General features: G+C 37.1%; 2 protein-coding genes across 5 annotated transcripts; one reads left to right on the top strand and one right to left on the bottom strand.

The window, feature by feature from the left end:
• The first annotated feature begins 1 nt into the window (after window position 1).
• Window positions 2–16,466, top strand: LOC105785321 (phosphatidylinositol-3-phosphatase myotubularin-1). 4 transcript variants are annotated; one of them, XR_008196998.1, is made up of 20 exons: window positions 3–366; window positions 475–543; window positions 774–848; window positions 1,664–1,735; window positions 2,406–2,475; window positions 3,138–3,187; window positions 4,048–4,337; window positions 4,505–4,578; window positions 4,676–4,736; window positions 4,913–4,978; window positions 5,370–5,469; window positions 5,566–5,679; window positions 6,196–6,365; window positions 12,380–12,464; window positions 12,806–13,015; window positions 13,276–13,335; window positions 13,470–13,534; window positions 14,190–14,469; window positions 14,608–15,410; window positions 16,062–16,466. XR_008196998.1 is itself a non-coding variant. In XM_012611366.2 (19 exons), the coding sequence occupies exons 1-19, from the start codon at window positions 256–258 to the stop codon at window positions 15,124–15,126; spliced, it is 2,541 nt and encodes an 846-aa protein (XP_012466820.1). In that variant the 5' UTR covers window positions 3–255; the 3' UTR covers window positions 15,127–16,466. The 4 variants fall into 4 exon arrangements, 3 of the variants coding, with proteins under 3 accessions (XP_012466821.1, XP_012466820.1, XP_052488735.1); XM_012611366.2 differs by having other exon boundaries at window positions 14,608–16,466; XM_052632775.1 differs by having other exon boundaries at window positions 4–366; window positions 479–543; window positions 14,608–16,466.
• LOC105785324 (3-phosphoinositide-dependent protein kinase 2) lies at window positions 15,919–27,140 on the bottom strand. The gene is made up of 11 exons (XM_012611368.2): window positions 26,738–27,140; window positions 25,295–25,475; window positions 25,074–25,126; window positions 19,684–19,785; window positions 19,504–19,612; window positions 19,348–19,426; window positions 18,878–19,043; window positions 17,771–17,905; window positions 17,497–17,663; window positions 16,926–17,148; window positions 15,919–16,296 (listed from the first exon to the last, which is right to left on the bottom strand). The coding sequence occupies exons 1-11, from the start codon at window positions 26,936–26,938 to the stop codon at window positions 16,213–16,215; spliced, it is 1,500 nt and encodes a 499-aa protein (XP_012466822.1). The 5' UTR covers window positions 26,939–27,140; the 3' UTR covers window positions 15,919–16,212.
• Between the last annotated feature and the right edge of the window lie 660 nt (window positions 27,141–27,800).

Raw genomic sequence — 27,800 nt, 5'->3', positions numbered from 1 at the left:
GTAAAATTGAGTCCTACATAAATGGTTTGTTGGATCGAAATTGAATGATGAAATCATCAAACTAACCCATTCCCAATTTGTTGTTTATGTGGCGATGCCGAAAAGCCGAAAACTTAACCCTCCCTTTGCCGCACGTCTCTTTCCTCTACTTTCTCTCCCCAATATCATTCCTTTCAATCACTTCTTTACTTTGTAATTTTCATTTTTTTTCCCCTTAAAAAAAGCGCAGAAAATTGAACTCAATAATCACCGGCTATGGCTGCATCGAGGCCGTCCCGATCGGTCTCCGCCAGAGACATTTCTATCGGTTGCGAAAGGTTGGACGGTGCTGGTAGTTGGGACACCCTTGAATGGACCAAAATTGAGGTTTTCTTTTTCTTTTTTGAAAATTCATGTTTCCAATTGCAGGGTTTTCTTTTTTAGGGGTGATTAGTTGATCGATTTTAATGAAACATTAATGAATTTCAATTGCAGCCAGTTACGAGGTCGGTTTCACATGCCAATTTCGAGTTTTTGCTTGAAGCTGAGCGAGTTCTAGATGAGGTAATTAAGGATCATTTGTTTTGTTTTAAATTCCTTGAATTAAGTGGGCGCGCAATTTGAACTATTGGTGCATGCATTTTGTAACAAATAATTTAGATCACAAATTATTGTTTCAACTGAAACGAGAAATTCAGTGATTTTTAGTTTAGTTTTTTTAAAAATAAATAATTTTATTGTTATGAAAAGGATAGCGTAAGTAATGCCATTTTTAATTTACTCCTTTTTTCCAGGGCCATGGTGTTGTTCTTGTTAATACCGATGAGGCTGGAACCTTGTTTGTTACCAACTTTCGTCTTCTCTTTCTCGTGAGTCATTTGCCTTATGACATTTAGTATTTGGTAAACTGTTGCCATCTAGCGTTTTGGCAACATATGACAGCATCATGTTAGCATGTTGGGTGAGTGAAATGATACTGGGTTGCAGAATGGATATGTATTTGTATATTGTGAGCTTGAAATAGATTACATTTACATGTAAGATTATAGAAAATTAGCTCTAATTCTAAGCACCTAACAACTTACACAGTTACTTGATATCTAATAATGTAGTTTAATCTCTGGTTTTTTAAGTAAATAGGTTGAATGCTCCAATTTAATCTATGTCTAATTATCATGCTTTAACTTTTGTTTTAGGTTGATCTCACCCAATTACTCTTAATTCGGAAATTATATGTTTTTGCTTACTGTATGATTTGATATTGGTATTGGTACAGAAATCGTCGATCTCACAATCTAATATGCTTTATTATTTCTTTATGAGATGTCTTGTTTTGATATGAAATTATTCTGCATGATGGTTGTTTATGTAGAGAAGATGAAAACATCTTAATAGAGATGACATAAGAGTTTGAAGAGACAAAAGGCATTCACAAAGAAAAGAATGAGCAGTTAGTATTAGAAGAGACAAGTATTAATGGCTCGAATGAGTTAATAATGATGATAGAAAATGGACAGGCAATAGCATGTCTGCAGGGTTTCATTATTTCTGTTGCATTTTGCAAAACCTCTATGACATCACTATTCATGAATCTCTGTTATATGTATGCTTTAGTAGTACATGTATTTATTCATTCTTGTTACAACTTCAATGTAATTGATCAATTTTCTCCTTTTCTCCAAAGAGTGACGGGACCAGAAATATTGTTCCACTAGGTACCATTCCACTGGCAACAATTGAGAAATTCAACAAAATGGTAAGTTATTGTTTGTTGTTAAGCCTTGAGATATGAGCTTTGCCTTAGGTGGAGATTCAATTTGAATATATGGTGCAACAACCTCGATGTGGACCCTGCCAGTATAAATGAAGTTTGTTGGAATGAGTCTTAAGTGAGACTTTGGATCAGTACTGGGGTGGGGTGAGGGAGAGGAACTTTTCATTAGATCTTTATTCATTTCTGAGATAGTTGAGCAGTAAGTTCAATTGAGTGTTTTTAGAATTTCTCAAAGTTTTATAGGCTGGAAGAAGTCATCCTCGAGTACTCTTTTGATGCATTGTTTGGTCGTATATGATCTAAGAGTGACTGTTGTCAGCTGCATTCTGTTATGTCAGCTCAGTTAACCAACTGGCTCATGATACTTGATAGGTCTTAAACTGAATCTCTTCCCTGTTTCCATAAGTTTCCTAGCCATCCAATAGTTGTTTGTGCAGAAAGAAATAAAAGAAAGACATGCAATAGCATAGGAAGTGTTTTAGGTCTTAATTCTTGCATGTATATTATTCTTTGTACAGGTTTGATATGCATTTATGTCTGTGCATGTGTATGATTCTTTTTGTTTTTCTATTGTTGATAGTAGCATCATTAATTATTCTACGTTTCTTCTACTGGATAATTTTATTTTCTTTGTTGGCCGGACTATGTGTAGGTAGTGAAGATTCAATCAACTTCACGCAATACTAACAAGTCTTCATCACGCCGTCTTCTTCAGATCATCGGTATGCTATGAATCTCTTCTAATACCTCAATTGTTTAAAAGAGAATTTTCCAAATGTATTGTAGAAATCATCCCTTTTCCCACATTAGAATATGTGTGGAACTTTGAAGTTTGATGGGACATGGAAATAAAAAAATGGTAGGCGCTGGAGGAATGGAATGCAGACCTGGAGAGAGAGAGTAAAGACAACAATTAGGGATTATGCTTTACCTTTGTTTGTGAAGGGGAGTAAGGTTAGAATTTATTGTCGTTATATGCCAATGTAGAGTTAATTTATAACAGATTTTGTAGGGTGAAAAAAGAAATACCAGTAAAAAATGACTTCCAAATCCCAAGTTGGTTGAATTTAGAGAACTGATGTTTGAGAGGAGTTGTGGGAATTTGGTTCCTACCTAAATTCCCACATAGGTATTTTAAAAGCCTTAACATTCTTCCAGAAGATGCCAGTAGTGTTTCCTTCTAATATATTTCTTAGAAAGTAGCTTAACGATCTTTTAAACTTATTGTTTGTAACCCAAAATTTACAACAATGCTAATTTAATATCTTATGTGCAGTTTAATTTCTTATGCTGCTAGACCATATTTGCTTGGGTCATAAGCTGCTCTCTGATTCAATTGATATGGAAACAGTGATGGACCTTATGGCTTCTCTTCATCTTGCAGGAAAAGATATGAGAATTATTGTTTTTTGTTTTCGCCCTCGAACAAAGCAGGTCAGTTTTAGTTGTTAATTATTTGGGTTCCTTTTGTATTCTCACTGATTTTGTTTTTATTTATTTACTTTTGCACTTGAGAATTGGGCTCAATTCTAGATGCACGTGTCCCTCTACTAGAAGAGCTTGATTTTATTATAGCCTTCCCCAGTACCCAAAAAAAAAAAAAAAGATGATGAAGAAGAAGAAAAGAGTTGGGGTTTTCAATCAATCATTTGTGCATTTGTTATAACAATGAAGACGTCAAAGAATTTGCAGTTTAGTGCTATGCAAAGGAATTAAAAATCGGAAAAATCATGCAATTTATTATGCTAAGCTGAGTGCAGCTCTAGATTATGTTAGGCTTTAGGTGGGAGGCAAATCATGCCTTGTTCTCCCCAACTACATCAGTGCTGGCTTTACATCCCCCTTTGCTCGTAGGTTTATTTCTGTCCTAAGTTTTGTTCTTGTTTCATTTTTTATTCTCTTCTTATCTTTTTCAGCTGAGATAGTGCAGTGCCTCAATTAAGTTCGTTTATGTGTCCAAAGGAAATAAATATGCAGAATTGAGTAGCGAGGACAATGAGTCTGTCAAAGTTTCTTCTAGGCATATCTTGGAGATTTATCCACTTGTAAAAGTGAAACTTTTGTTTTAACTTAATGGAAAAACAAATACTTGTATTGCTTGTACAAGAGTGAAAGAAGTCTTAACTTCCCAATTTGTTGTTTTACATTGTAGTTTATTTGGAAAAGAAAAAGTAGTAAACCTATTCTATTCTTATTGAACAAAAAACAAAACTATTCTTTGACATCATGGCTCAGAGATTTAAGTAATTTATACGAAGAAACTAATGTGGTTGTAATTCTTTTTATCCATGTAGAGACGTGCTATATTTGATGCATTGTCGAGATGTACAAAGCCAGAAAGAATTTGGGATCTTTATGCTTTTACTTGTGGACCGTCCAAATTCTGTAACTTAAGCCCAAAGGTGCGGTTACTGAATGAGTACTTTCGCCTTCTTGGAAAAGGCTTCCATCATGCATCAATGAGGATGATTGAAGATGGTTCGTTTACAATGTCTAATGATTCTTGGAGAATAAGTGATATAAATTTCAACTACTCCCTGTGCCAGAGTTATCCATTCGCATTGCTTGTTCCAAAAAATGTTAGGTAAGATACTGAGATCTTTTGAGATAGCTAGAGGAAGAAGGAAAAATTAATTAGATTGGGTTCTTTCCTAATTTTCACTTTTGAATTACATCAATCTATGATAAGGCTGATTTTGATATTTTGCTAGAGCTAAGGAACTAATTTTTATGCCTGGTTACTCATGCTAGTGATGATGAAATTATCCAAGCTTCAAACTTTCGTGCAAGGTCTAGGGTACCTGCAGTTTCTTGGTGTAACCCTGGTATGCAACAGATATAATTTTGTCTGCATGTTTTTTCCAATGAGATCAATCCATCCATTCTTATTTTGTGATTGTAATGTGATATTGTGAATAACAGAAACTGGAGCAGTTCTTGCACGTTCATCTCAACCTTTGGTTGGTATTATGAATACAAGGAGGTATTCCTAAGTTCTGAATTTGCCCCAAATCCCTTCTGTAAAATAATTCATGATAAAATTATGCTAGATAATAATGATTTCTATGACAAACATGTTATTTGGTTTTCCTTTTGATGAACCTTTCAAGGTTCAGAATATGGTGCATCTGATAATTCCTTTTTGTGATTCTGCTATAGCACTGCTGATGAAAAGTTGGTTGCTGCACTTTGCGCTCAACTCATTGACGAAAAGGATTCGAGGAGGTATTTCTTTTAGTTCTTTCCTATATGATTTCATAGGTGTTTTGTCCTTTTCATAAGTATCGTGTCTACTTGATAATTTTTAGCTTCCCAATGAGGTGCATGTAAGTTATCAACTTAAAATGTGGTTATGTATTTTTCTTCCCACTAGATTTAAAACGATGATCTTCATCATGACATGGGAGCTTGTTCACAGAGAAAGCTCCTCATTTTTTTTAAGGAACCAGTTTTTTTTCTTTTTTTCTTTTTGTTGGAGTATGCCTGACTAGTGTACACTATTTTAGAACTCTTGATGGTGTGTTTCCATTTTGCTGGTGGTCCAATAGGATGAAAGTAATGTTCCTAAAGGAACCACATTTACTTTTATTTTCCTATTATTCCTTTTTCAATTCAGGAAGCTATATATTGCTGATGCGAGACCAAGGAAAAATGCATTGGCAAATGGAGCAATGGGAGGGGGCTCAGAGTCATCTTCAAATTATTTTCAATCTGAGGTCTGTCTAAGGTTTGAGCTGGGAAGTTATGTTTCTGTGGCTCATGAAAATTGGCATTATAGTTTATTGATATCAGTTTCTTTTATTCTCTGTCAGATAGTTTTCTTTGGGATAGACAACATACATGCAATGAGAGAAAGTTTTGCTCGGTTTAGAGACTACTTAGATACACACGGTGCCGCATCATCAGATGGAATGTCATCATTCTTGGTTAGTCCTACAGTCATAGCCCTATGAAGTTCTTAATATATTATTATTGTTCAAGTGCATCAACAAACCTTTTCATACTGGAGGTAGATTTACAGAGAATCATGTTGATATTTGGTGCATAAGTTGGTAAAAATTTGTAAAAGCATGAATATGTGTGGACCTTCATGCTAGAACCTTTTTTTTTTGTGTGTGTGTGTGTGAATCAAAAGCAAGCTGATAGTTTCTTTATCTAAATTCCTAGTGTATATTCTAAACTTGATTTTAAATTGTTAGGAGTGGATCTATTCAAAGATTTGTAGTATTTCCTTATTTTGAATATGAATTTGTTTGTATGCTGGGCTGTTCCCAGTGTTTCCTGGTGGTTGGTCAGCTTTTTAGGGTCTCGTGAAGTTGGTATTTATGAAAGGATATATATAGACAAGAATTTCATTTGAATTTTTGTTTTATCTTGTTGACTATGTTGAATTGTAACAGCATAGTGGTTAACATCTAGTCCATGGCAATTTTAACTGACAGAGACATGGTGGTTGGACTTGGGGTGGGGGAAACCTGAGCAGTATGTCTGCTTCAGTATCAACCCTTGGTGACAGTGGTTGGTTAATACATGTTCAAAGTGTCTTAGCTGGTTCTGCTTGGATTGCTGCACGTGTTGCTTTGGAATCGGCGGCAGTGCTTGTACATTGCAGGTCAGAATCCTTTTAAATTTATACCTTCATTTATTGATCTATTCTTTGTTGCATTTTCTTAATTTATTTTTTAAGTTTATTTGAGGATAGACCAACTCCATCCTCTTTCTTACAATTTTTTCCCTTTTAACTTTTCAGTTAGGTTTGATTGAGGCCATTCACATGAATTTGTTTAACTGGTACTGGGTTGGCTGAACTGAAACCTAATATTGTAAAATGAGAAAGAAAACTAAACATGAAAAGACAGTTTTGCAGTCCTAATCCTAGTAGAAAACTCAACACTAAATTCGATTGTGATATAAAAAGCAACTAAGACAAATAAATGAAAACGATAAAAGAAACTTGTCTCCTTGTCAGTACATAGTATGCCTTGAGGCCACTACCAGGCTCATCTCGTCTGCTTAGTCTCTCTCTTCTCCCTCTCCACACGCCTCCCCCCCCCCAAAAAAAAAAAAACAAAAAAGTGAATTGTCAAATTTCATCCCTCATGCTGACAACTGCATTGTTTGAAGACAGATTGATTTGACAGATTGGATAACGATCAGAGAAGAAATAGAGGTGAAAACAGATGAGAAAGAGAGATAGAAAGAAACAAATTTCATTTCATATTCTGCATGAATGATAAAGCTATTCCCCTCTGCTATTTAATGGGATTTGTGTCATTGCAACAAAATAGGAGTTTTTTAGCCGTACCATGACAGCTATGTGAATGACATGCTCCTGTTTTGATAAACAAGGCTTCCCTAAAATGTACCATACTCTTTACCCTTAAACTCACCGTTTCACTAATGTGATGACATTAAACGCAGTGTTTGACTTAACCTATTAACAGAAAAGAAATAACAGAAAATTTACGATAAAGAAACTGTCTCATAACAAATACTCCCATGCAAACTTGATCCTCAAAGGATCAAAGGCCGGATATTGACGCTGCAAGTCAGTGAGAATTTCCCAAGTAGCATCTTCTGGCAAGGCATTCACCCACTCAACCAAAAATTCAGTCACTGCTTGGTGACCCTTTTTGAACATCCTCCTGTCAACAATTCAGATGGGTTCTTTTACCATGGTTCTATCAATGTTCATGGCTGGAAGCAAGGGCTGTGCTGCTTGGTTACTAATGCATCTTTTGAGTTGCGACACATGAAAGGTGGGGTGAACTCTTGAATCCGGAGGCAGTTGGAAACGATACACCACACTTCCCATCTTGGCTTCTACCCGAAATGGCCCAAAATACTTCGGGGCTAACTTCTGGTTGAGAATTTGAGGATTTTGCAAACAGATTGCTGACGATAGGGCTGAAGCTTTAAGTAAACCATATCACCCACTTGAAAGGCTTGTTCGCTTCTCTTCCTGTCCACAAAGTGTTTCCTCCAATCTTGAGCGTGTTTGAGGTGGAACTGCAAAAGATTCCTTGTGGCCTCTCGTTGTTGAAGGCTTCTATCTACACATGCTATGCTAGAGGAGCTAGCTAGGTAGGGCGGATGTTGGGTGGTGCCTGTCCATATAGTGCCTCGTATAGAGTTTCCTGGATAGCTGACTGGAAAGTAGAATTGTACCACCATTTTGCTAGGGGTAGCCAACAGCTCCAATCTTTAGGTCGATCCCGCGTCATGCATCTCAAGTAATTTTCTAGGCCCTTGTACAAGGCTTCCATTTGTCCATCCGTTTGCGGGTGGTAGGCGGTTGAAAAGTGGAGTCTGGCCCCTAGTTTGGTGAAAAGTTCTTGGCAAAAGACACTTACAAAAACCTTGTCTTTATTAGAGACAATGATGTCAGGTAGACGATGGAGTTTAAAAATGTGATTAAGTAAGCTTGGGCCACGGTCAAAGTTGTATACCGATGAGCTAACACCACACAGTGACCATATTTTTTAATTCGATCGACCACCACCGATATAGTGTCCTTCCCTCTTGACAACGGCAAGCCTTCTATAAAGTCCATGCTTATCTCGGCCCATGCTGTTGTAGGCACTGGTAATGGCTGAAGGAGCCCCGGATATGCAGCTATATGATACTTGTTTCTTTGACAAACATCGCACTCCCTTACCCATTTCTTAATGTCTTTTGTCATCCCCTCCCAAAAGACCCAACTAGCTATGCGATGGTGTGCCGCTGACATGCCCGAGTGGCCTCCTATGCCATTGCTATGAAAAAATTGGAAAAGCTCCCTTTGAAGGTCAGGTTGTGCCCCCACCACCAATTTTCCCTTCCTTCTAAGGCAAGTGCGATCCCAAGAATACTTACAATGAGAGGCAGGTTACATTGTATATCCGCACACAGTCAACTCAACTTGGGGTCCTGTTGCCATGATATTTGTACCCGAGGCCAAAGATCTGAGACTATGGAATTCCAATCATTTGAAAGAGTTGACAGTGGCATCTGTAGGTTGACTAGAAAGGGCGTCGGCCACTAAGTTTTTACTCCCCTTCCTGTAGATTATGTCAAAACTGTAACCTAGCATTTTTCCCTCCCACCTTTGTTGGAAGGGTGTGATGGCTTGCTAGTCAGAGAGGAACCGAAGGCTTTGATGATCGGTTCGAATTTTGAAGTGTTGCCCAACAAGATACCAGTGCCATTTCTTGACAACAAACAGTGCTGCCATCATTTCTTTCTCATAGATCGACAAAGTTTGATATCTAACCCCTAAAGCTTTGATAAAGAATGCTACAAGGTGGCCTTGTTGATGGAGAACAGCCCCAACTCCCAAGTTGTTGGCATTCGTATCAACACAAAACTCCTTGTGGAAATCAAGTAATGTGAGAACAGGGGTCGAGCTGACTGCAATCTTTAAAGCTTGAAATGCATCAGTAGATGAAGCAGACCATTTCCTTTCAACTTTCTTCAAGAGGTCAGTCAAAGGCTTGGAAATGGTTCCATAGCTATTTATGAACCTTCAATAATATTCGGAGAGCCCTAGGAATGACCGAAGATCCTTCACGAATTGTGGGGTTGGCCATTGTAACACATTATCAACTTTGTCCTGATCCATAGCCATGGTGCCATGGGAAATAACATGGCTGAGATATTTGATATTGGTGGCTCCAAAGTGACATTTTTCCTTCTTGGCAAATAGTTGATGGGACCTCAACAAGCTAAGCACCTCTTCAAGTTGTAACAAATGCTCTGACTAGGACTTTGAAAACACTAGTATGTTGCCAAAAAAACCCAGCACCGGCTTCCTCAATTAGGGCTTAAACATCAAACTCATGAGGATCTGAAAGCTTGAAGGTGCGTTAGTGAGCCCGAAGGGCATTACTAAGAACTTGTAATGACCCTCGTGTGTCTTGAAGGTTGTCTTGTTGACATCCCCTTCATACATTCGAATTTGATGATAACTAGATCGCAAGTCCAGTTTAGAAAAGAACTTCGCTTAACCTAACTTGTCCAAAAGCTCTTCTATTACCGAAATGGGAAAATTGTCTCGAATTGTCATCTAATTTAGTTGCCTGTAATCTATGCACAAATGCCAACTTCCATCCTTTTTTTTTCCCATGACGATTGGTGAAGCGAAGGCACTATTACTATCCCTTAAAATCCCAGTCTTCATCATCTCTTGTACCAATCGTTCCATCTCTGTCTTCTGAATGACATGGTAGCGATCGGGTCTAACTTTAACGATTACGGATTCATCTTTGAGTGGTATCTTATGGTCATGCAGCCTTGGACATCCTTAAAATCCCAGTCTTCATCATCTCTTTTAGACATCCTTGAACTTTTCTAAAAGAGTGAGCAGTGCTGTAGGGATCAATTTTGAAGGTATTCGTAAAGAAGTGTGCTCAGTAGTAGCCATAAACAGCATACAAGGTCCCGTAGGATGTCGAAGGATGGAGAAGCTCTTAGTGGCTTTGGTGTTGCTCATGATCTAAATAGACCTCGGAGCAATTCCTTGTAGTAGACAAGATTTGTCTTCATAAATGAACTGCATGGTTCGGTCACTAAAGTTCCATTTGGTGGTCCCCAACGAGAGAAGCCGTTGCACTCCTAGAACCATGTCACAACCTTTGAAAGGCAAAATAAATAAGTCAATAGAGAAACTAACCCCTTGGAACTCCCAAAGAACTCCATGACATATTCCATGAGTGTACAAACTTCTTCCGTTAGCCACCATAACCCTTAACTTTTGTCTTTGACTGTGAGGGATTGAAAGCTGCCTCACGAGCCTCGCACTTATAAAGTTATGCGTGCTACCCAAGTCCACGAGAATGATGACACTCATGGTTCCAAAAAAGGTTGCTACCCTCATTGTATGTGGACCTTGAGACCCTTGAATTGCGTGAAGTGAAAGAATGGGATCCTTAGGTACAGTTTCAGAAGGGGACTTCTCCATCTAATCTTGACAGTCAAGAAATTCCTCACCTTCGCCATCCGAACAAGGCTCCATCAATAACTTATACAACTGTGACCTAACACATTTATGACCCGCACCAAAAAGACAATCCTTTCCTTCTCCTATCTTCGATTTTTGCTAGTGACAATGTCTTGTTGATGCCCTTAGATGATCCCGTGGCTGAAGCTGAGCTACTATTGTTGCCAGAACCCATGGTTCCCATGTTGTGAACCTTCAAAGTGGCAATTTGCTGGTTTTTGGAACTTTGGCCATGCATAGGTACAGAAGCAAATGAGCGACCTAGACTTAAGCATGGTGACAGGAATCCACATTTGGGAGAGTGGTTTAGAATGTTCTCGACTTGCCTGGCTAGTAAAAACCCTTCCACCGAGGATTTGGGTTTGAACAACTGCATGTATTGACTAATTTCACTCTTCAAGTTATTTGAGAAAATAATTACAGCACAAGACTCTGGCAGCTGGACTTGGTTCAATAAACTGATTTGTTGCTTTAATGCGACTAAGTCTGCCATTGGGTTCTGGAAATAATTCGATCCAAAACGTTCATGTAGTCCCTAAGCATATGTCTCCCAAATGAGCGTGTGGAAACCTCTTTGCCGTTGCGTGTAGAAATGATATCAGTCTAGGGCCTTGCCCTCAAGGTACAGCATTACGGTCTTGACTCTCGCCATAGGAGGAACTCTTTCAGCCTCAAAATACTGTTTTGAGTTTGGCCCACCATCCTCTGAAACCAGTACCGGTGAATTTTGGACACTCCAATTTGTGATTTCCCTACTGCGCAAAGGTACCCATGTCAATGCCAGCAAAAGATGGAAGATTATCTTTCCAAGGATGACCAGATTGTGGTTCCTTGGGTGGAAAACTAGGTGGGGGTCCTCCCAAGAAACCCTTTCCTTTATCTGGTGACTGCCCGACAGAAGACGAAGCTGACAAGCGACCCAAATACTGCTCAAACAGGGTCTAGAGCTCGAGCTTAAGCTCCCCCTTGAACTCATCCTTCCACTCTTTCATCCTACCCTCCTAGCAAACTTCCAACTGTGAGAAGTCCTGCTGCAACTTGGACACATCCTGCTGAAGACTGTTAACGTCCTTTTGACTCTGAGTGCTTACCCCTTCACTGATCATCATAGATCCTATGGCTCTGATACCTTTGTTAGAAGACGGATTGATTTGATAGATTGGATAACGATCCGATAAGAAAGAGAGAGATAGAAAGAAACAAATTTCATTTCATATTCTGCATGAATGATAAAGCTATTCTCCTCTGCTATTTAACGGGATTTGTGCCGTTGCAACAAAATAAGAGTTTGTTAGCCGTACCATGACAGCTGTGTAAATGACATGCTCCCGTTTTGATAAACAAGGCTTCCCTAAAACGCACCGTACTCTTTACCTTTAAACTCACCATTTCACTAATGTGATTACATTAAACGCAGTGTTTGACTTAACCTATTAACAGAAGAAATAACAGAAAATTTATGATAAGAAAACTGTGTCATAACAAATGCATCTACCAGTAAATGATGTGAATGACAATACATTTCTCGTTGTTTACCTTCTATTTTTTCTTAAAAAAAATCACATTCAAATGCACATTAGACCTACTAAATATTTTTTATCCTCTATCCTGGTGTTTCTTACTTCTTTCTTGGCTGTTTCATTGTGCAGTGATGGATGGGATAGAACAAGTCAGCTGGTTTCACTTGCAAACCTGATGCTTGATCCATATTACCGGACATTCACTGGTTTTCAGGTACTTTCTGAACAAGGATACCATCCTTGTTTTTGCATTCTCCATTTCTTGAACCCACCTCTCATTCACTGCATTACAGCACAAGCTGCATAGCATGTACCAGGTTTTCCTTGTACCTTTTCCCGGTTCACTTTTTCTTTGTGAGACATCATCACATGTTTGCCATTAGTTTTGAGATCAATGATGTTAATATCATGTGCCCTTGCTACTCCAAAAATGTGTTTTTACTGTTTATTTTCAACAGGCCACATCCACATGATATGCTGGTAGTTTTTCTGTGTGCTATGAACTTGTGATAACCAGTTTCCTTTTAAGTTCTGGACTATTTTATCTCGACGCAGGCACTGGTTGAAAAAGATTGGCTAGCTTTTGGGCATCCATTTTCAGATCGTGTAGGAATGCCAAGCATATCTGGATCTTCATTTGAATTAAGCAGAAATGCTTCTTCTACGGGAAGTTTTTCATCATCACCCTTGCGCCAATCTTCAGGCTCATCTCAGGCATCTAATTCATCTCATGCACAAAACAATTATTCCCCCATATTCTTGCAGGTGCACGTGCTGACATATATTCTTGGTTATTCTATCAACAAACTAGCATTTTTTTTGTAGTTTTGTTAATTTTGATGGACTGCTAAAATTATATTATGATCCTCGTGAAGTTTTTAAATACAGTTACCTTCATTAGTTTAAAGGATGTCCTTTGTCCTACCTGAAAAAGAAACATCATTAGATCACCATTTAAAGCCTGATGGAACATGCCGAAAAAGAGGCAGTGTTTTCTGATGAAATCACATCTGGTTCTTTTGCAGTGGGTTGATTGTGTTTCACAGTTGTTAAGGATTTATCCATTTGCTTTCGAATTCTCCTCAGTACGTATCTTTCTTTGACACCGGACATGCATTTCTTGTTTTTCACTTTTTTTTTTAATGAGGCTGACATTTCATTTGTATTATTCTTTTTATCCTCCCATAGTTAACGACATTCTTACTTTATGGTGGTTCAGAATTTCCTGGTGGATTTCTTGGATTGTGTGCTTTCTTGCCGTTTTGGAAATTTCTTGTGTAACAGGTAATTTGAGAAGTGCGACATTTTGAAATTCCTGGGATTTGCATGCATATCTAAATATAATCCAAATACTGTGGAATGCTCTCTAAACTTGTTTTCATGTACTAAATTCATCTTTATCTTGGTTCCTTAATGATCAAATTGCCTTGTAAACAACTTAAAATTTACTTAAGGTACGGTGAGACAGCTAACATTATCAACCATGTGTTTACTTCAAATATAGGTACTTTGCTTCTGAGATGACATTGGGTTCATTCCACATGATCTTTAGGAAGCTAGTCATCTGTAGTTCTGTCCGTCATCTAAACTTACACTGCCTTCTTTCCGTATGTTGGTGCCTTTGTAGGAAAGTAGTTGAATCTGTGTTTAATCCCTTCCTTCCAGGAGCAGTGTGTTTATTTTTACTATCTTTTCATTTCACAAGATCATTAGATTTATAAGCTTGCAGAAATGTGGAACAAAGCTTATGGTTCTTTGTACCTTAGATTACGACTATGGTATGTTGTTTTATAAATTTTTAACGAACCTAGCATTAGTTCCTTCACTGTTTATTAGTCCGAAAACTGTGATTCTAAATCTGATTTCTGAGCTAGCTGCAGTTGTCATGAAGTTTTTATTCCTTCTAATTTCTCTGGTAATTTTTTTAAAAAAATTTCAGTGAGAAGGAGAGACAAATATGTGGTGTAGATGAAAGTTGTGGATGCTTGTGGGCCTATTTGGCTGATATGCGTTCTTCGGAGGGGAGGTCCCATGCCCATTATAACCTTTTCTATGATACATTGAAACACAACGGGCCACTTTTACCTCCAGCAGCTGCTTTAGCCCCAACACTTTGGCCCCAATTCCATCTTCGTTGGGCATGTCCTTTCGAATCCCAAGCTGGTGAGCTTGAGGCTGAATGCAGGAACATGGCTATAAAGTTTTCCGAACTGCAAAAGGTATTAAATCTTATGATTTTGGTCATTATCCCTTCTGGTTAATCAGAAATGCGTTGTGGCATGAACTGGAAGCATGTAATGGTATTACCAAGCACAAGGTTTTTCCGAAATATTTATCTGGTGTTGTGATGCTAACAGGCTAAAGAAGTGGCTGAAATGAAAGCTAAAGAATACTTGGCGGCCATGGAAATATTGAATGTGGATCTACAAAATGAGAAACAGGTCAGCAGCTCAGCAATTAACTTGGCAAAAAGAGCCAGCAAAGAAAATGCAGCCATACAGCGAGCTGTACAATCACTGGGGTGCAGGGTTAATTTTACAAATAGCAGTGATTCTACCGTTGATGTTGAAAGCAGTCTGATGGAAACTTCGCAAAGGTTCTCTCTTCCTAGAAGAGAATCTGAATATACAATGGAACATAATGACAGATCAGATTTATCTGTTTCGATTACGGTTGTGGCAGATGATGTTGTTCCCAGCAGCAGTCCACTCGGTCAAGTCTGTGAAACATTGTGTCCTTTGCGTACACAGGGCAGGGGTTGCCAATGGCCAGATGCTGCCTGTGCTCAGCTTGGTAGCCAGTTTGTTGGACTGAAAGCAAATTTTGATGCATTTGACCGGCTTTCTATTTATGACCGATATTTTAAGTCAGAATAAAAATATGGATAATCAGTTTTTTGCCTTGATAATCAGATTTGGTACAAGAAACTGGATATCTTGGCTCTCTGCTCCAAAGCAGGTCTGGAGATATATTTGGCACATAGATATGACCCTAGCTTTTTGGATGGGTCTCAGGATATGTTGTACAGAGAACGTAGAGCCGATTTCATTGTTACCGTTCTAGTTTTAGATATCGATGGAGGACAGAAGCAAGAAAGTGTACATTGTAGAGGCCATGCAGCTAAATGCCCAGTTTGGTGCTGGGTGCCTTTCATAAGAAGGTATTTTCAGTATTTTGCTATAACTTGATTCTTTTCTTGAACAAAGATTTAGTTTGTGTGCAAATTTTTAGGCTATTCATTTGCAGTAATGTCACCCCTATAATATACAAATTGATGCATACTGACAATGTAGGATTCGCGTAATTGAGCCGAGTCGATTGAGGATATCTGAATTGGCTAACTTTTCTTAAGCTAACCTTATTTGATGGCCCGGATTTTATAGCTATAGATGCATTATATGGATACATTGTTCCGAGTTGCATTTTTAATAAAATCAAATGTGGGTTTATCAAATTTATTATTTTAATATTAATATAAAAGCAAAAGAAAATAGAAATGTAAGTTTTAATTTTTTTCCTATGTTTACTTTTCAAGGTTATTAAAAAAGACAACTTTGGAAAGCAGTTGCTTTTTATTTGTTACATAAATATATAATTTTTGGGCATTGTATAACAAAACCTAATAAAACACCCCAACTTTTCAAGTCTCTGCAAACCCAAGAAAAAGATAAATCACGAAAAGAAATTTTCATTAATGGCTGATGGTAACATCCTTTGAATAACATATAATTGACAGCAAAACCCCTTCCTCTTCCCCACTCTGTTTTTTTCACTTAAAAACTGTATTTCAGATTCTACATGCTTCAAACAGGTATAAAAGTCTTCATCACACAACAATTCTACGAAAGAAGGAATGAAAGCTTACAATGAACTGCCAGCGGATAGCTGAATCTGGAAACAAATAGCTTCCGGATGTCCATTGTTTAATAGTTCCCATGTGATGTCCATCAAATAGAATCTCTTCACCGGTTTTGAAGCCCTTCGATCACTTTTTTCCACTGCCATGCTCTTTGTTTCGCATCATCAAATGATAGCACCTTTTTTGGCTGAAGCACCATAAATCAGAAAAAGCACAAAAGCATAGCCACAATTGAAATGTAAAGGTTAAAATGTGTTGTTAGCCCCTGTACTTGTATAGGATTTGAGACTTGGCCCCTGTACCAAGTTAAAAATTTAATCCTCCTACCTTTTCAATTTAAAATTTCTAGTTCAATTATTACCATTGTCGTTGGTAGTTTCTATCAAATTTTGTCAATTTTAACATTTATTTCTGTGAATCATATGCTACGGCATATGAGAAAAATCAAATCAGAATTCCAAATTGATAGGTTCTGACAGTAAATGCTTACGATTTTAATGACTGCACTGAGATTTTTAAATCAAAAAAGTAGAATGACCTAATTTTTAACTTTTTAAGTATAATGACTAAATCTCAAATTTTGTCAAAGTACAGGGACTAACAGCATATTTTAACCAAATATAAATCCTTTATCTTTCATTATTCACACCTATGATAACCATATAATATTTTGATCAACCATAAAACAGTCCCAGTGTTGAGAAAAATGGAACACAAAGAGCCAGTGTGTACTATAATTCCAGATTTGCAGTATCATTCCATTAATAAATTTGAGGACTTCATTTCTATCCTACCAGGACATGATTATATACTTACCGTGCAAATCTTGAAGTGCGATGGACTTGTGACCTGGACGCTGAGGTCATTAGAATTGTTGGACCAAATAATGTTCCCTTTCACGACCAGTTTTGAAGGATCAACATAGATCAATTTTGGCTTGTCGGTGAGGATAAGCTGCACCTTCTTGCTTGATAACTTCTGTAGTTTCTTCACCATTGAGATCATAAGAACAGATTCCCCCGGATCCAAAAATTGTTGCCTGTTTACATCAGCAGTTGGGAGAGAAACAACGCAAGCATTAAGGCTCTATTGGTTAAGGACGGAAAAAGATCGAATTTAATAGTTGAGCCGACAAAATAGCGAATTCTTATATGTAGCTCAACCTTTAGAATCAAACATTTTCCTTATCGTTTTCTTTTCTTTTCCTACCAAGTGGAATATAATGCCCAATCTATAGCTGTTTCCCTAAGTAGCAAAAATGGACAAATCAATGATGCTACTAGATATTAATAGGTTCTAGAAGTCCGCAAACAAGCAAAAGTTGTCTTTTCAACAAAATCAAACGGCATGTGCTGAAAAAATAACAAGACAGGATGATGATAAATACCATTTTGAGTCGAAGGAATCAATTGAGGCAAGTCTAGTTATATGACCAGAAGATTCCGCTGATGATGAGGAACTGACGATTCCATCACTCTGCCCGGCAGAACCATCTCCAATGTGCGCAGGATTCCATGAAGAATCATTATAATCATCACCATCACTTGATTGAGCCTGAAATTTTAACATATAATAATATTCTAAAGCTTACAAAACACAATATGTAAAGGGAAGTTGGATTCTATCATAAACAATGATTGAAAAACATGCTGCCATCATACCCCTGTCTCTAAAGCAAGCTTTGGAGGGGTTTGTGCTCTTAAACTACTCCAATCAATTCCCCTAAAGAAAGGATGCATCTTGAGCGTGGCATAACCATCAGGTCCAGCACCTGGTCGTTTACTGGGATCTAGATCCTGCACCGAATAGTTGCATTATAATTCTGAGGCCACAACTTGTAACTCAGAAGTTAACATCACACGTCTGAAGCTAAAAGGGGAAACAGTAGTAATGTTGGATGTGCGTAACTCTGATCCTGTCCCAAAGAGAAATCACAAGAAAAATAATATGTGCTTGTGCTTTAAGATTGCAGCTTATGAATCTCATCATGATGGCTTGTTTTAGAGGGGGAGGGGAGGGGAGGTGGGAAATAGAGATAGGAGAAAAGGAAAAGGGGTAGTAACTCGAAAGGGATGACAGTAAAAATACAAGAGAAGAGAAGGATCGATATTCAAACTGGAATTGGGAAAAAGGAGAAAAATGAAACAGTCCGTAAATAATTTCTCCATCAGGATTCACCATTTGTATTGCCATCTTAATATGAGCGCTCCTAGAGGTTTATTTCTTCTATTATACTTCACCATGAATAAATGAATAATCTGAAAATGTAGAGAAGCAATCTAGAGGAAGCTTTCACATTAACTCTCCATAGAAATACTACAAAATAACAACAGTCTCCAATTAAAGCAACCATTAGAATACATAAAACAATTATAAAAATTTATGTAAAAGTTTTATAAACAAAGTCATTTCTTGTTTATTAGGAAAGTGGATACCCTAAAAGAATAAGGGAAATTATCTCATAATTTCAAAAACGAAAATTAATTTTCCATCCCAATGGGTGCAGAGAACCCCATGCGTATTGAATTCTTTGCAGTTTCTGAGTCCTTTGAAAACTTGGCTCAAATTGACCGATCAGATTGTCCAAATATATATTAGTTACCAAGCTGCTTTTATTCTATGATCTTTCCATCATAAATATACAGAAACAAATATGATATGCATCTAATAAGAGAAGAAGATAACAACTGCTTTAAAAAGTCTTAAACATGCACGTTTATGGATGCACGGTAGATACAAAATCCAATAAGCAGAAATTTGGAGCTCACCAATAAGCGATCAATAAGGTCTCTAGCTTCTTCAGAAAAATAATTTGGAAATCTTATATCTCGGGCTATGATTCTTTGAAATATTAGCCATTCACTTGCATCTTTAAAAGGAGAAGTCCCTGAAAGCATTTGGTACAAGGTGCAGCCAAGTGCCCAGAGGTCATTTCTGTTTGAATATGTTCAAAAGAACAAGCTAGTTATCCTATGAACAAGATCAAGGAAAACAACTAAGCCCAATCACAAGTCCCTACAATTGAATTATTATTATTTTTCTGGGCCAAAACAATTGAATTATTTAGGAAACCAAATGGTAGAGGGGAAAGTGTGGTGGAAAAGGGGGCATGGGAGAAGGAAAAAAAAACAAAGAAAAAAAAAGTCCACAATTATAGCAAGCTTAAGATTCCATTTCAAGTTTCACAATTTTAATCAAGATTGTTGACAAGCTCATTAAGAGATTGAAGGTCTCTTACCCGAAAGTCGCTGGGGAAGAATTTAGAACTTCAGGAGGAACGTATGCGGCAGTCCCCACAAATGTGCATGCCTTATCATCTGGAGATGACAATGTTAATCTTAAACATGGGGAGGGAGGGGGGATTTCAACACGAAAAAAATCATCATGATTTTACCTGAGGATGCATTAGGAAAGACTGTAATTTGGCTATTCTGCATGGGCTTTACGCTGCCAAAGTCAGCAATCTTAATATGCCCATCTGTAGTAAGAAGCAAGTTCTCTGGCTGCCATGTAACAACAAACATTAGCATTTTTAAAATGTCAATGTAATAGAACATGCATGCTGTGAAAACACCTTAATATCTCGATGTATCAATCCCATGTTGTGTATGTATTCAAGAGCATCTACAACTTCTGCAGCATAAAAGCGAGCTTCATCCTCTGATAAACGACCTTTCTGAACAAAAAAATAGCCAGATGGTGATACTGAACCATGAATAAACCAACAGATATCAGACCAAGTGCTAAATAACAACAATAAAGTTTGAGCTCAAGAATATACAGGCATTCAAAGCTATAACTAAGGGATAGAGTTGGCAACATTATGCAATGAACTTTGAAAGGCTCCAAACTGATGATTGAGTAGACTTTATATCATAGATAAAGAAGTATATCTGACTATCCCAGATTTATTATCATTAGTTTTGCCAGAGAAATCGAGAACAAATATACAATTGAAAATGTTCATGTTGGAATCCCTATAATTAAGGATAGAAATCTGATGGTATTGGAATCCCTATAATTAAGGATAGAAATCTGTTGTGATCTCTTGTAAATAGAAACTAATCTCAGTTACTGATTCTTAGGAAATTACGATATCAATTACTGATTCTTAGGGATTAGGATTTATTTCCTTTAAAATGATTATTTTTCTCTTTATAAAGCTGTAAACTAAAGCAGTAGCAATATAACAGAATTTTTCCTCTGAGTGTTTTTACATGGCATCAGGGCTATAGGATTCACTCGATCCTATTTTTTTCTCTAAATTCCCTTACTAAAAATTTCTGTGGTTTAGTCCTCCAATGGGTGATATCAATGAGAATTTCTCTGAAACTGAGACATCACAAATAACTCAGAATATCAATCAGGGAATCACTCAAGGTGAAATTAATTCCTCCCTTATAATCACCAATCATCGGCTAAATGGGAAGAACTTCTTGCAATGGTCTCAATCGGTTCTTATGGTGATTCGTGGTCGTGGCAAATTAGGGTACATCAATGGAGAAATCCCACGACCAACCATGGCTGATCCTACTTATGCCACTTGGGAACTCAACAATTCAATTGTAATGGCTTGGCTAATCAATTCGATGGAAGGCCATATAAGCCGCACCTATCTTTTTTTCAAAACTGCAAAAGACATGTGGGATGCAGTCAAAGAAAACTACTCAGATCTTGGAAACGCCTCCCAAGTATTTGAAATCAAGCTTAAGTTAAAGGACATCCGACAAGGAACACTCGAGGTAACTCACTACTATAACAATTTGAAAATTTTGTGGCAAGAACTGGATATGTATTATGAGGCAGATTGGGGTGAAGGCTTAGAACACAACAGGTTTATGGTCCATCTCAACAATGAACGTCTTTATGAGTTTTTAGCAGGACTGAACCGTGAGTTAGATGAGGTCCGTGGTCAATTCAGGTAGATCACCTCTTCCAACGATCGGTGAAGCATTTGCAGAAGTTAGAAGAGAAGAAAAGCGTCGTCTTGTCATGATGGGAGATTCAAAGGAACCTAAACCTATGACTCCAATTTCTAATCGTCCTACTGAAACCTCTGCTCTCATCTCCAAAGGTCCACAGCCACAAAAACGTGCTGGAAATGATTCTGGATCAACAAGACCATGGTGTAGTCACTGCAATCGTGTTGGTCATACAAAAGAAAAATGCTTCAAACTCCATGGCTATCCTGAAAAAAAACAGAAGGATAATAAGACTGCCATGTTATCCTCCACTACTGCTGATGATGTTCTTGATGTTCGCTTAACCAAAACACAGCTTGAGACTCTCCATAAGATACTTGGTACTCCCACTACTCATGGATCTCTAGCAACTCAAGGTACTGCCCTCAACATTGCTTTTGAATCTAATAATCAATCTCCTTGGATACTCGATTCAAGCGCCTCGATCACATGACGGTGACTCCACGTTGTTTCACACCTACACTCCTTGTCATAACAAATCCCGAATCCGCATAGTCGACGGTTCTTACTCACCGTGGTGGAATAGGAGAAGTACAAATGATGAGAATTTTCTCTCGATAAAGTCCTACATGTTCCAAACTTGTCCTGTAATTTACTTTCAATTAGTAAACTTACTAAGGATGAAAAAGTTCTTGCTGAATTTTTCGCAATTGGTTGTGTGATACAGAATGTAAATCGGGAGGATGATTGGCACTGCTAAAGTTGATGATGGACAATATATTTGGAATAAAAACAAGTACACAAGGGGATTGGCTCTATCCATCGCAAAAGAGGACACTATTATGTTATGGCACCGTAGGTTAGGACATCAAACTTTGTGTATTTGAAAAACATCTTCAAATTGTTATTTCAAATAAAAGTATTAATTCCTTGAAGTGTGAAATTTGCCAATTATCTAAACATACCCGTGTGCCATACCCATTAAAACCACATATTCGGTCCCAACCTTTTTCGTTAATCCATAGTGACCTATGGGGAGCCAGTGAGTGAAAAATATTACAGGGCTAGATGGTTTATAACATTCATTGATGATCATACTAGGTCTTGGGTCTATCTCCTCAAAGAAAAATCAAACACCCAAAGTATTCCAAAATTTTCACTCAATGGTTCGAACCCAATTCAACTCTACCATACATACCCTCCGTCGACAATGGGAGAGAATACTTCAACTCGTCTTAAGTCCATACCTTTCGACCAAGGCATTATACACCAAAGCTCTTGTCCCGACACTCCTCAACAAAATGGGATCTCGAGAGGAAAAATCGTCATCTTCTTGATGTGGCTCGAGCCATAATGTTCACTATGAATGTTCCAAAATACTTGTGGGGAGAAGTCATCCATCGCTCGCTATCTCATAAACCGAATGCCATCAAAGATCCTCAATTTCCAAACACCTCTAAATACTCTTTTAAAGGCCTTCCTCTATTTCATGTCCCTAATCTTCCACCAAAATATTCTACAGTAAAGCTTTTGTCCATAACCATCAACCAAATCAATCCAAACTTGATCCTCGAGCCCACACCTGTATCTTCATTGGATATTCCCCTACACAAAAAGGCTATAAGTGTTACTCACCAACATTGCGCCGAATGTTTGTCTCTCGAGATGTTACCTTCTTTGAAAATGAACCATACTTTGCAAGATCTCATCTTCGGGGAGATTTTAATGAAGATGAAACCCTTAATACTCTCCTCATTATACCGCTTTGATCCTACTACTACTATCCCAGATTTAGTTGTTTCCCTATACAAAGAAGAATTTAACACCGTCCTTCCCAATGACAATACCTCCACCAAGTACAATGACCACTTGATCAAGGAAAACAAGAATACTGAGTTTACTCCGACGGAATCGTTCTCCCGAACCGATACAAGAAGTGCCAATTACATCTCCAACCGAGGACTGCTCAAGGCGAAGTCCCACCTCCGTCACCATCCATCTATCTTCCAATTGCGATTCGAAAGGGTACAAGGAGTCGCACTCAACATCCTATTTCTCGGTTTGTATCCTATGGAAATTTATCTAAGTCTTACAAAGCTTTTGTGACTAATGTTGATTCTGTAAAATTCCAAAAATATAGAAGAGGCTCTTGAATCACCGAGTGGAGACAAGCCGTGATGGAAGAAATGAAGGCCCTCAAAACAATGAAACATGGAAGTCTCGGATCCGCCTAAAGGGAAAAAACCGTAGGGTGCAAATGGATTTTCACTACGAAATTTAAACCCGATGGTAGTATTGACCGATACAAAGCTCGACTTGTGGCTAAGGATTCACCCAAACTTATGGTCTCGACTACAACGAGACGTTTGCACCGGTTGCCAAAATAAACACCATTCGGGTCCTGCTATCTCTTGCTGCCAACCTTGATTGGCACTTGACTCAATTGGATGTAAAAAATGCTTTTCTCAACGGGGAATTAAATGAGGAGGTGTATATGGATTTCCCACCAGGGTTTGAAGAAAACAAGGACCAAGTGTGTAAGTTGAAGAAGTCCTTGTATGGGCTGAAACAATCTCCACGAGCGTGGTTCACCGATTTGCAAAAGCTATGACTAGCGAAATTACATTCAAGGACAAAGTGCACCACACCATGTTCTACAAGCACTCGGAAGAGGGTAAATGTCGCATCCTTATCGTTTATGTTGACGATATAATAATAACAGAAATGACTCGGCGAAATTTTGAGATTGAAAAATTTCTTGGTACAGAGTTTGAACTTAAAGACTTGGGGAGTCTTAAATATTTTCTTGGTATGGAGGTAGCAAGGTCGAAAAAGGTATCTTCATTTCCCAAAGGAAATATGTTCTTGATCTCTGTCGGAAGTTGGTTTCATGGGCAACAAACCGGTTAAACTCCTATGGAGTTTAACCTCAAATTGGGAACTAATGAGGATGGAGAAGAAATCGACAGGGGAGATATCAACGTCTAGTAGGAAGGCTCATCTACCTATCTCACACCCGTCCGGACATAGCCTTCATGTGAGTGTTATTAGCCAAGATATGCATGCCCGAGGGAGAAGCACTGAAGTCGCATATAGAATACTAAGATACCTAAAAGGAACTCTGGTAAAGGCACAGTACTTCAAGAAGACTATCAACCGAAGCGTGGAAGTCTACATCGATGCGCATCAAGGTGTTCATTAATGATAGACGCCTACAAGCGGCTATTGTAGTTATGTTTGGGGTAATCTCGTGATGTGGAGGAGCAAAAAACAATCTGTGGTAGCACGCAGCAAGGCAGAGGCGAGTATCGAGCACTATCTCATGGTATATGCGAAGGAGTTTGGATACAAAGACTTATGGGAGAACTAAAAGTGCCTTTTACCGCACCTATGAAGATGTCTTTGTGACAACCAGTCATTGTCAAGATAGCACATAATCCTGCATCATGATCGGACCAAACATGTGGAAATAGATCATCACTTTATAAAAGAAAAAGTACACTCGTGAGAAGTATGCATCATCTACCTACCTACTAGACAACAAGTTGCGTACATGTTAACCAAAATTTTGAAGCGAAACATGTTTGAAGAACTTAGTGGCAAGTCGGGTTTGATTAACATCTACACTCCAACTTGAGGGGAGTGTTGGAATCCTATAATTAAGGATAGAAATCGATGGTATTGGAATCCCTATAATTAAGGATAGAAATCATTGTGATCTCTTGTAAATAGAAACTAATCTCGCCATCGATTCTTAGGAAATTACAATATCAATTCTCGATTCTTAGGGATTAGGATTTATTTCCTTTAAAATGATTATTTTTCTCTTTATAAAGCTGTAAACTAAAGCAGTAGCAATATAACAGAATTTTTCCTCTGAGTGTTTTTACAGTTCACCAGATTAATTGACGGAGCAACTAATCAATTTCAAACAGCTCAATCAATGCTCCGAGGGGGGAAAAAAAGCTACCACAGAACACACCCCTCTTTTATGTATGAGTTTTCCATGAGGATGTAGGAATACATGCCAAGAGTAACTTACTCTTGTTATTTGGTCAAAAAGTTCTCCACCTTCACAGGACTCAAGTGCCATGTCTTCACAATATATCAAAGAAAACAACGTCAAACAATGAAGCAAATTGAATGAACTGGCAATACATAATTAATGGAAGAACATCAAGGAAGAATTTTTCCTTTTTTTTGTAAAAACTAACTAAACAAGTATGCGCATAATATTAATAGAAGACAACTAAAAATACCTACATAGTGAAAAAGTATCTTGAAATGTAAAATAGAGCCGCACAACACCAGGATGCTCCAATTGGTCCAGCACTATACGTTCCAGCTTTACATATGCAGTTTTATTTTCCTTAGTGATGAACTTTTTGTCCATGATCTTCAAAGCATACACCATTCCCGTATCCTTCTTCTTTGCCCTCACAACCTGATGGATATTCAAAACAACAACAACGTGAATAAGAAGCTCAAATGAGAAATGGTGAGTGAAGAAAAGGATATACTAAGTTAAATAAATTAAAACAATTTCCAATAAAAAAATAAAAAGAAGAAAAGTTTACAGCAGCAAAAACTAATAATAAACCCCCCCCCAAGCAATGTCAATGAACACACACACACACACATATATGTATGTGTATATTCTAAACTAACATATCAAGCAGCCGACACTTCTATACAAATTTCATTTCGTAAAGAAGTGGCATGAAACATAAATCAATTTGTCCAGTTTGGCTCATCCTTTTTCACTCTTAAACATACAGACAGTTTTTGCCTTTTCTGCTCTTATCCAATATATACATTAATTTACTAAAAATATCAGAAACTTCTTCATTCACATCGTTAATGTCTAGTACACAGCTGAAGTGCTCAAATAACAGAAAGTACTTTAATTTAGCCTCACATTTTCAAAAACTCAAATTTCTAAGAGTAACAATAAAAAGTGTTTATCAATAAGTTATTTAGATTCTGAGATGGTGAAAAAACAAAAGAGCAAAAAGGGAAAAAGAGATGAACAGCATAAAAATTAACCAAAAAAATATTTGATATCAATGTCATTATCTGTAAGACAAAACAAAAAGAGAGCAATAAATAAGATCTTGATCCAGCAGTAAAAGGAAAAGCAGTAGGCTCAAAATCCCTCACTCCACTGATGTGCAAGTTGAACTATCGCCGATTTGCTAGTTATGAAAATAAGTAAACAATTTGAGGGTAGTAAAATATCAAACATAGCCTAAATAAAGCATATATAGTTCAATATGCACATGAGTGCGGTAGGCTAAAAGATTTTCCGTTCATTCTCTTTCCAAGCATAGCCTAAATATTACACAGTCAGCTAATATAGGAAACAGAAACAGAACAACACGTTGTTTATTCAACAGAACTTCATGTTTTTCTTTGCACTAAGTTTCTATAATCTAAGCAAAATTATTTCCCTTTCATTCAAATAGCTTGTATCACTACTAAGAAAACCCACAAAATTCACAAATTTAGCCAAATTTATACCAAAAACTCACAATTCATAAAGAAAGCATCATTGCCCATCAAGTTCATAAATTAAAGCATGCATACATACAAATAATAATAATAATAATAATAACAATAATAAATTATAACCAAAAACAGTGTGTGATCTACTTAGAGTGATCTGACTAGAATCAAACTCAAGTACAACAAAAAAAAAAAACTAACCTTCGAGTAAGAACCAACACCGTAGATCTTACCCAGTTCAAAATCCTGAATACTGAAATTCTCTTGAGGAGCTCTAAATGCAAAGCTTTTAGATCTCTGAACATTGTTAGAAGCACCAGTCTTAGAAGAATTGTCTTTGTTAGTATCATCAGTTCCCTGAACCCTAAGCTTTGAATCAAAATCCTTCTCCATGGCCAACATTTCTCTCCCAAAAATCCCCTTACTTTCCCTTTTACAACATCACAGCAATAAAAATAATTATTGAGAGAAGCTTTTCTTTTTCGATTTTTGTTTCCAGTCAAAGAGAAAAAAAAGAAAAAGAATCCTTTTTCCTCTTTATTGAGATAGATTGGATCTTCCTTAAATATTCTTCTGAAAAATGAGGAGAAAAAGTTGAAATTGATTCTTTTCTTGTCACTATAATATAATTTTATGAAATTTATACAAATTTGTGTAACTATAATTTAAAATATATATTATATTATATTAAAGGAAAAAAGATGAAAATGAGAGTGATCAGCTTTTGAGGAATTTCAAAACCCTAGAAAGAAAAAATTAATATATATAAAAAGTGAAAGAGCTGTTGGAATTAATTTTTTTATCATATAACTATTTTAATTATATTATTAAAATTTAATGTAAACATATTTAAATTATTTTAACATTTATGGATAATGATTTGTAGCTACGAGTTTGGGAATGACTTGAGTTAATAACGTTTAATTTGATTGTAATTTTTAAAAATATAGTTTAATTGAAATTTTTAAATTAAAGTAGGTTTCTAATTTATCTTTTTTTCAGTAATGCTAATTAATTCAATTATAATATTTAAATTTTAAAACCAAAGGGCTTTTATTGCAATAACAAGAGTGTTGTGAGTTTGGTTCTTTTATTGCTGTAACTTGTTCCCAACTCAATATCTGCTAAATGAATTTTATGGTCACATTAGTTTGAAATTATTTTAGTTTTACATATTTTAATAATTCATTTATTATATTTTATGTTTTATTCTAATTAATTGTAACTATTATATTCCAATATTTAACTCCAAATCCGCATCCCT

The sequence above is a fragment of the Gossypium raimondii genome, chromosome 1 (genome assembly GCF_025698545.1).
Source record: "Gossypium raimondii isolate GPD5lz chromosome 1, ASM2569854v1, whole genome shotgun sequence".
NCBI classification, from domain to species: domain Eukaryota; kingdom Viridiplantae; phylum Streptophyta; class Magnoliopsida; order Malvales; family Malvaceae; genus Gossypium; species Gossypium raimondii.
The sequence above is the reverse complement of the archived record's forward strand: the minus strand, read 5'-3'. Positions and strand labels throughout refer to the sequence as shown.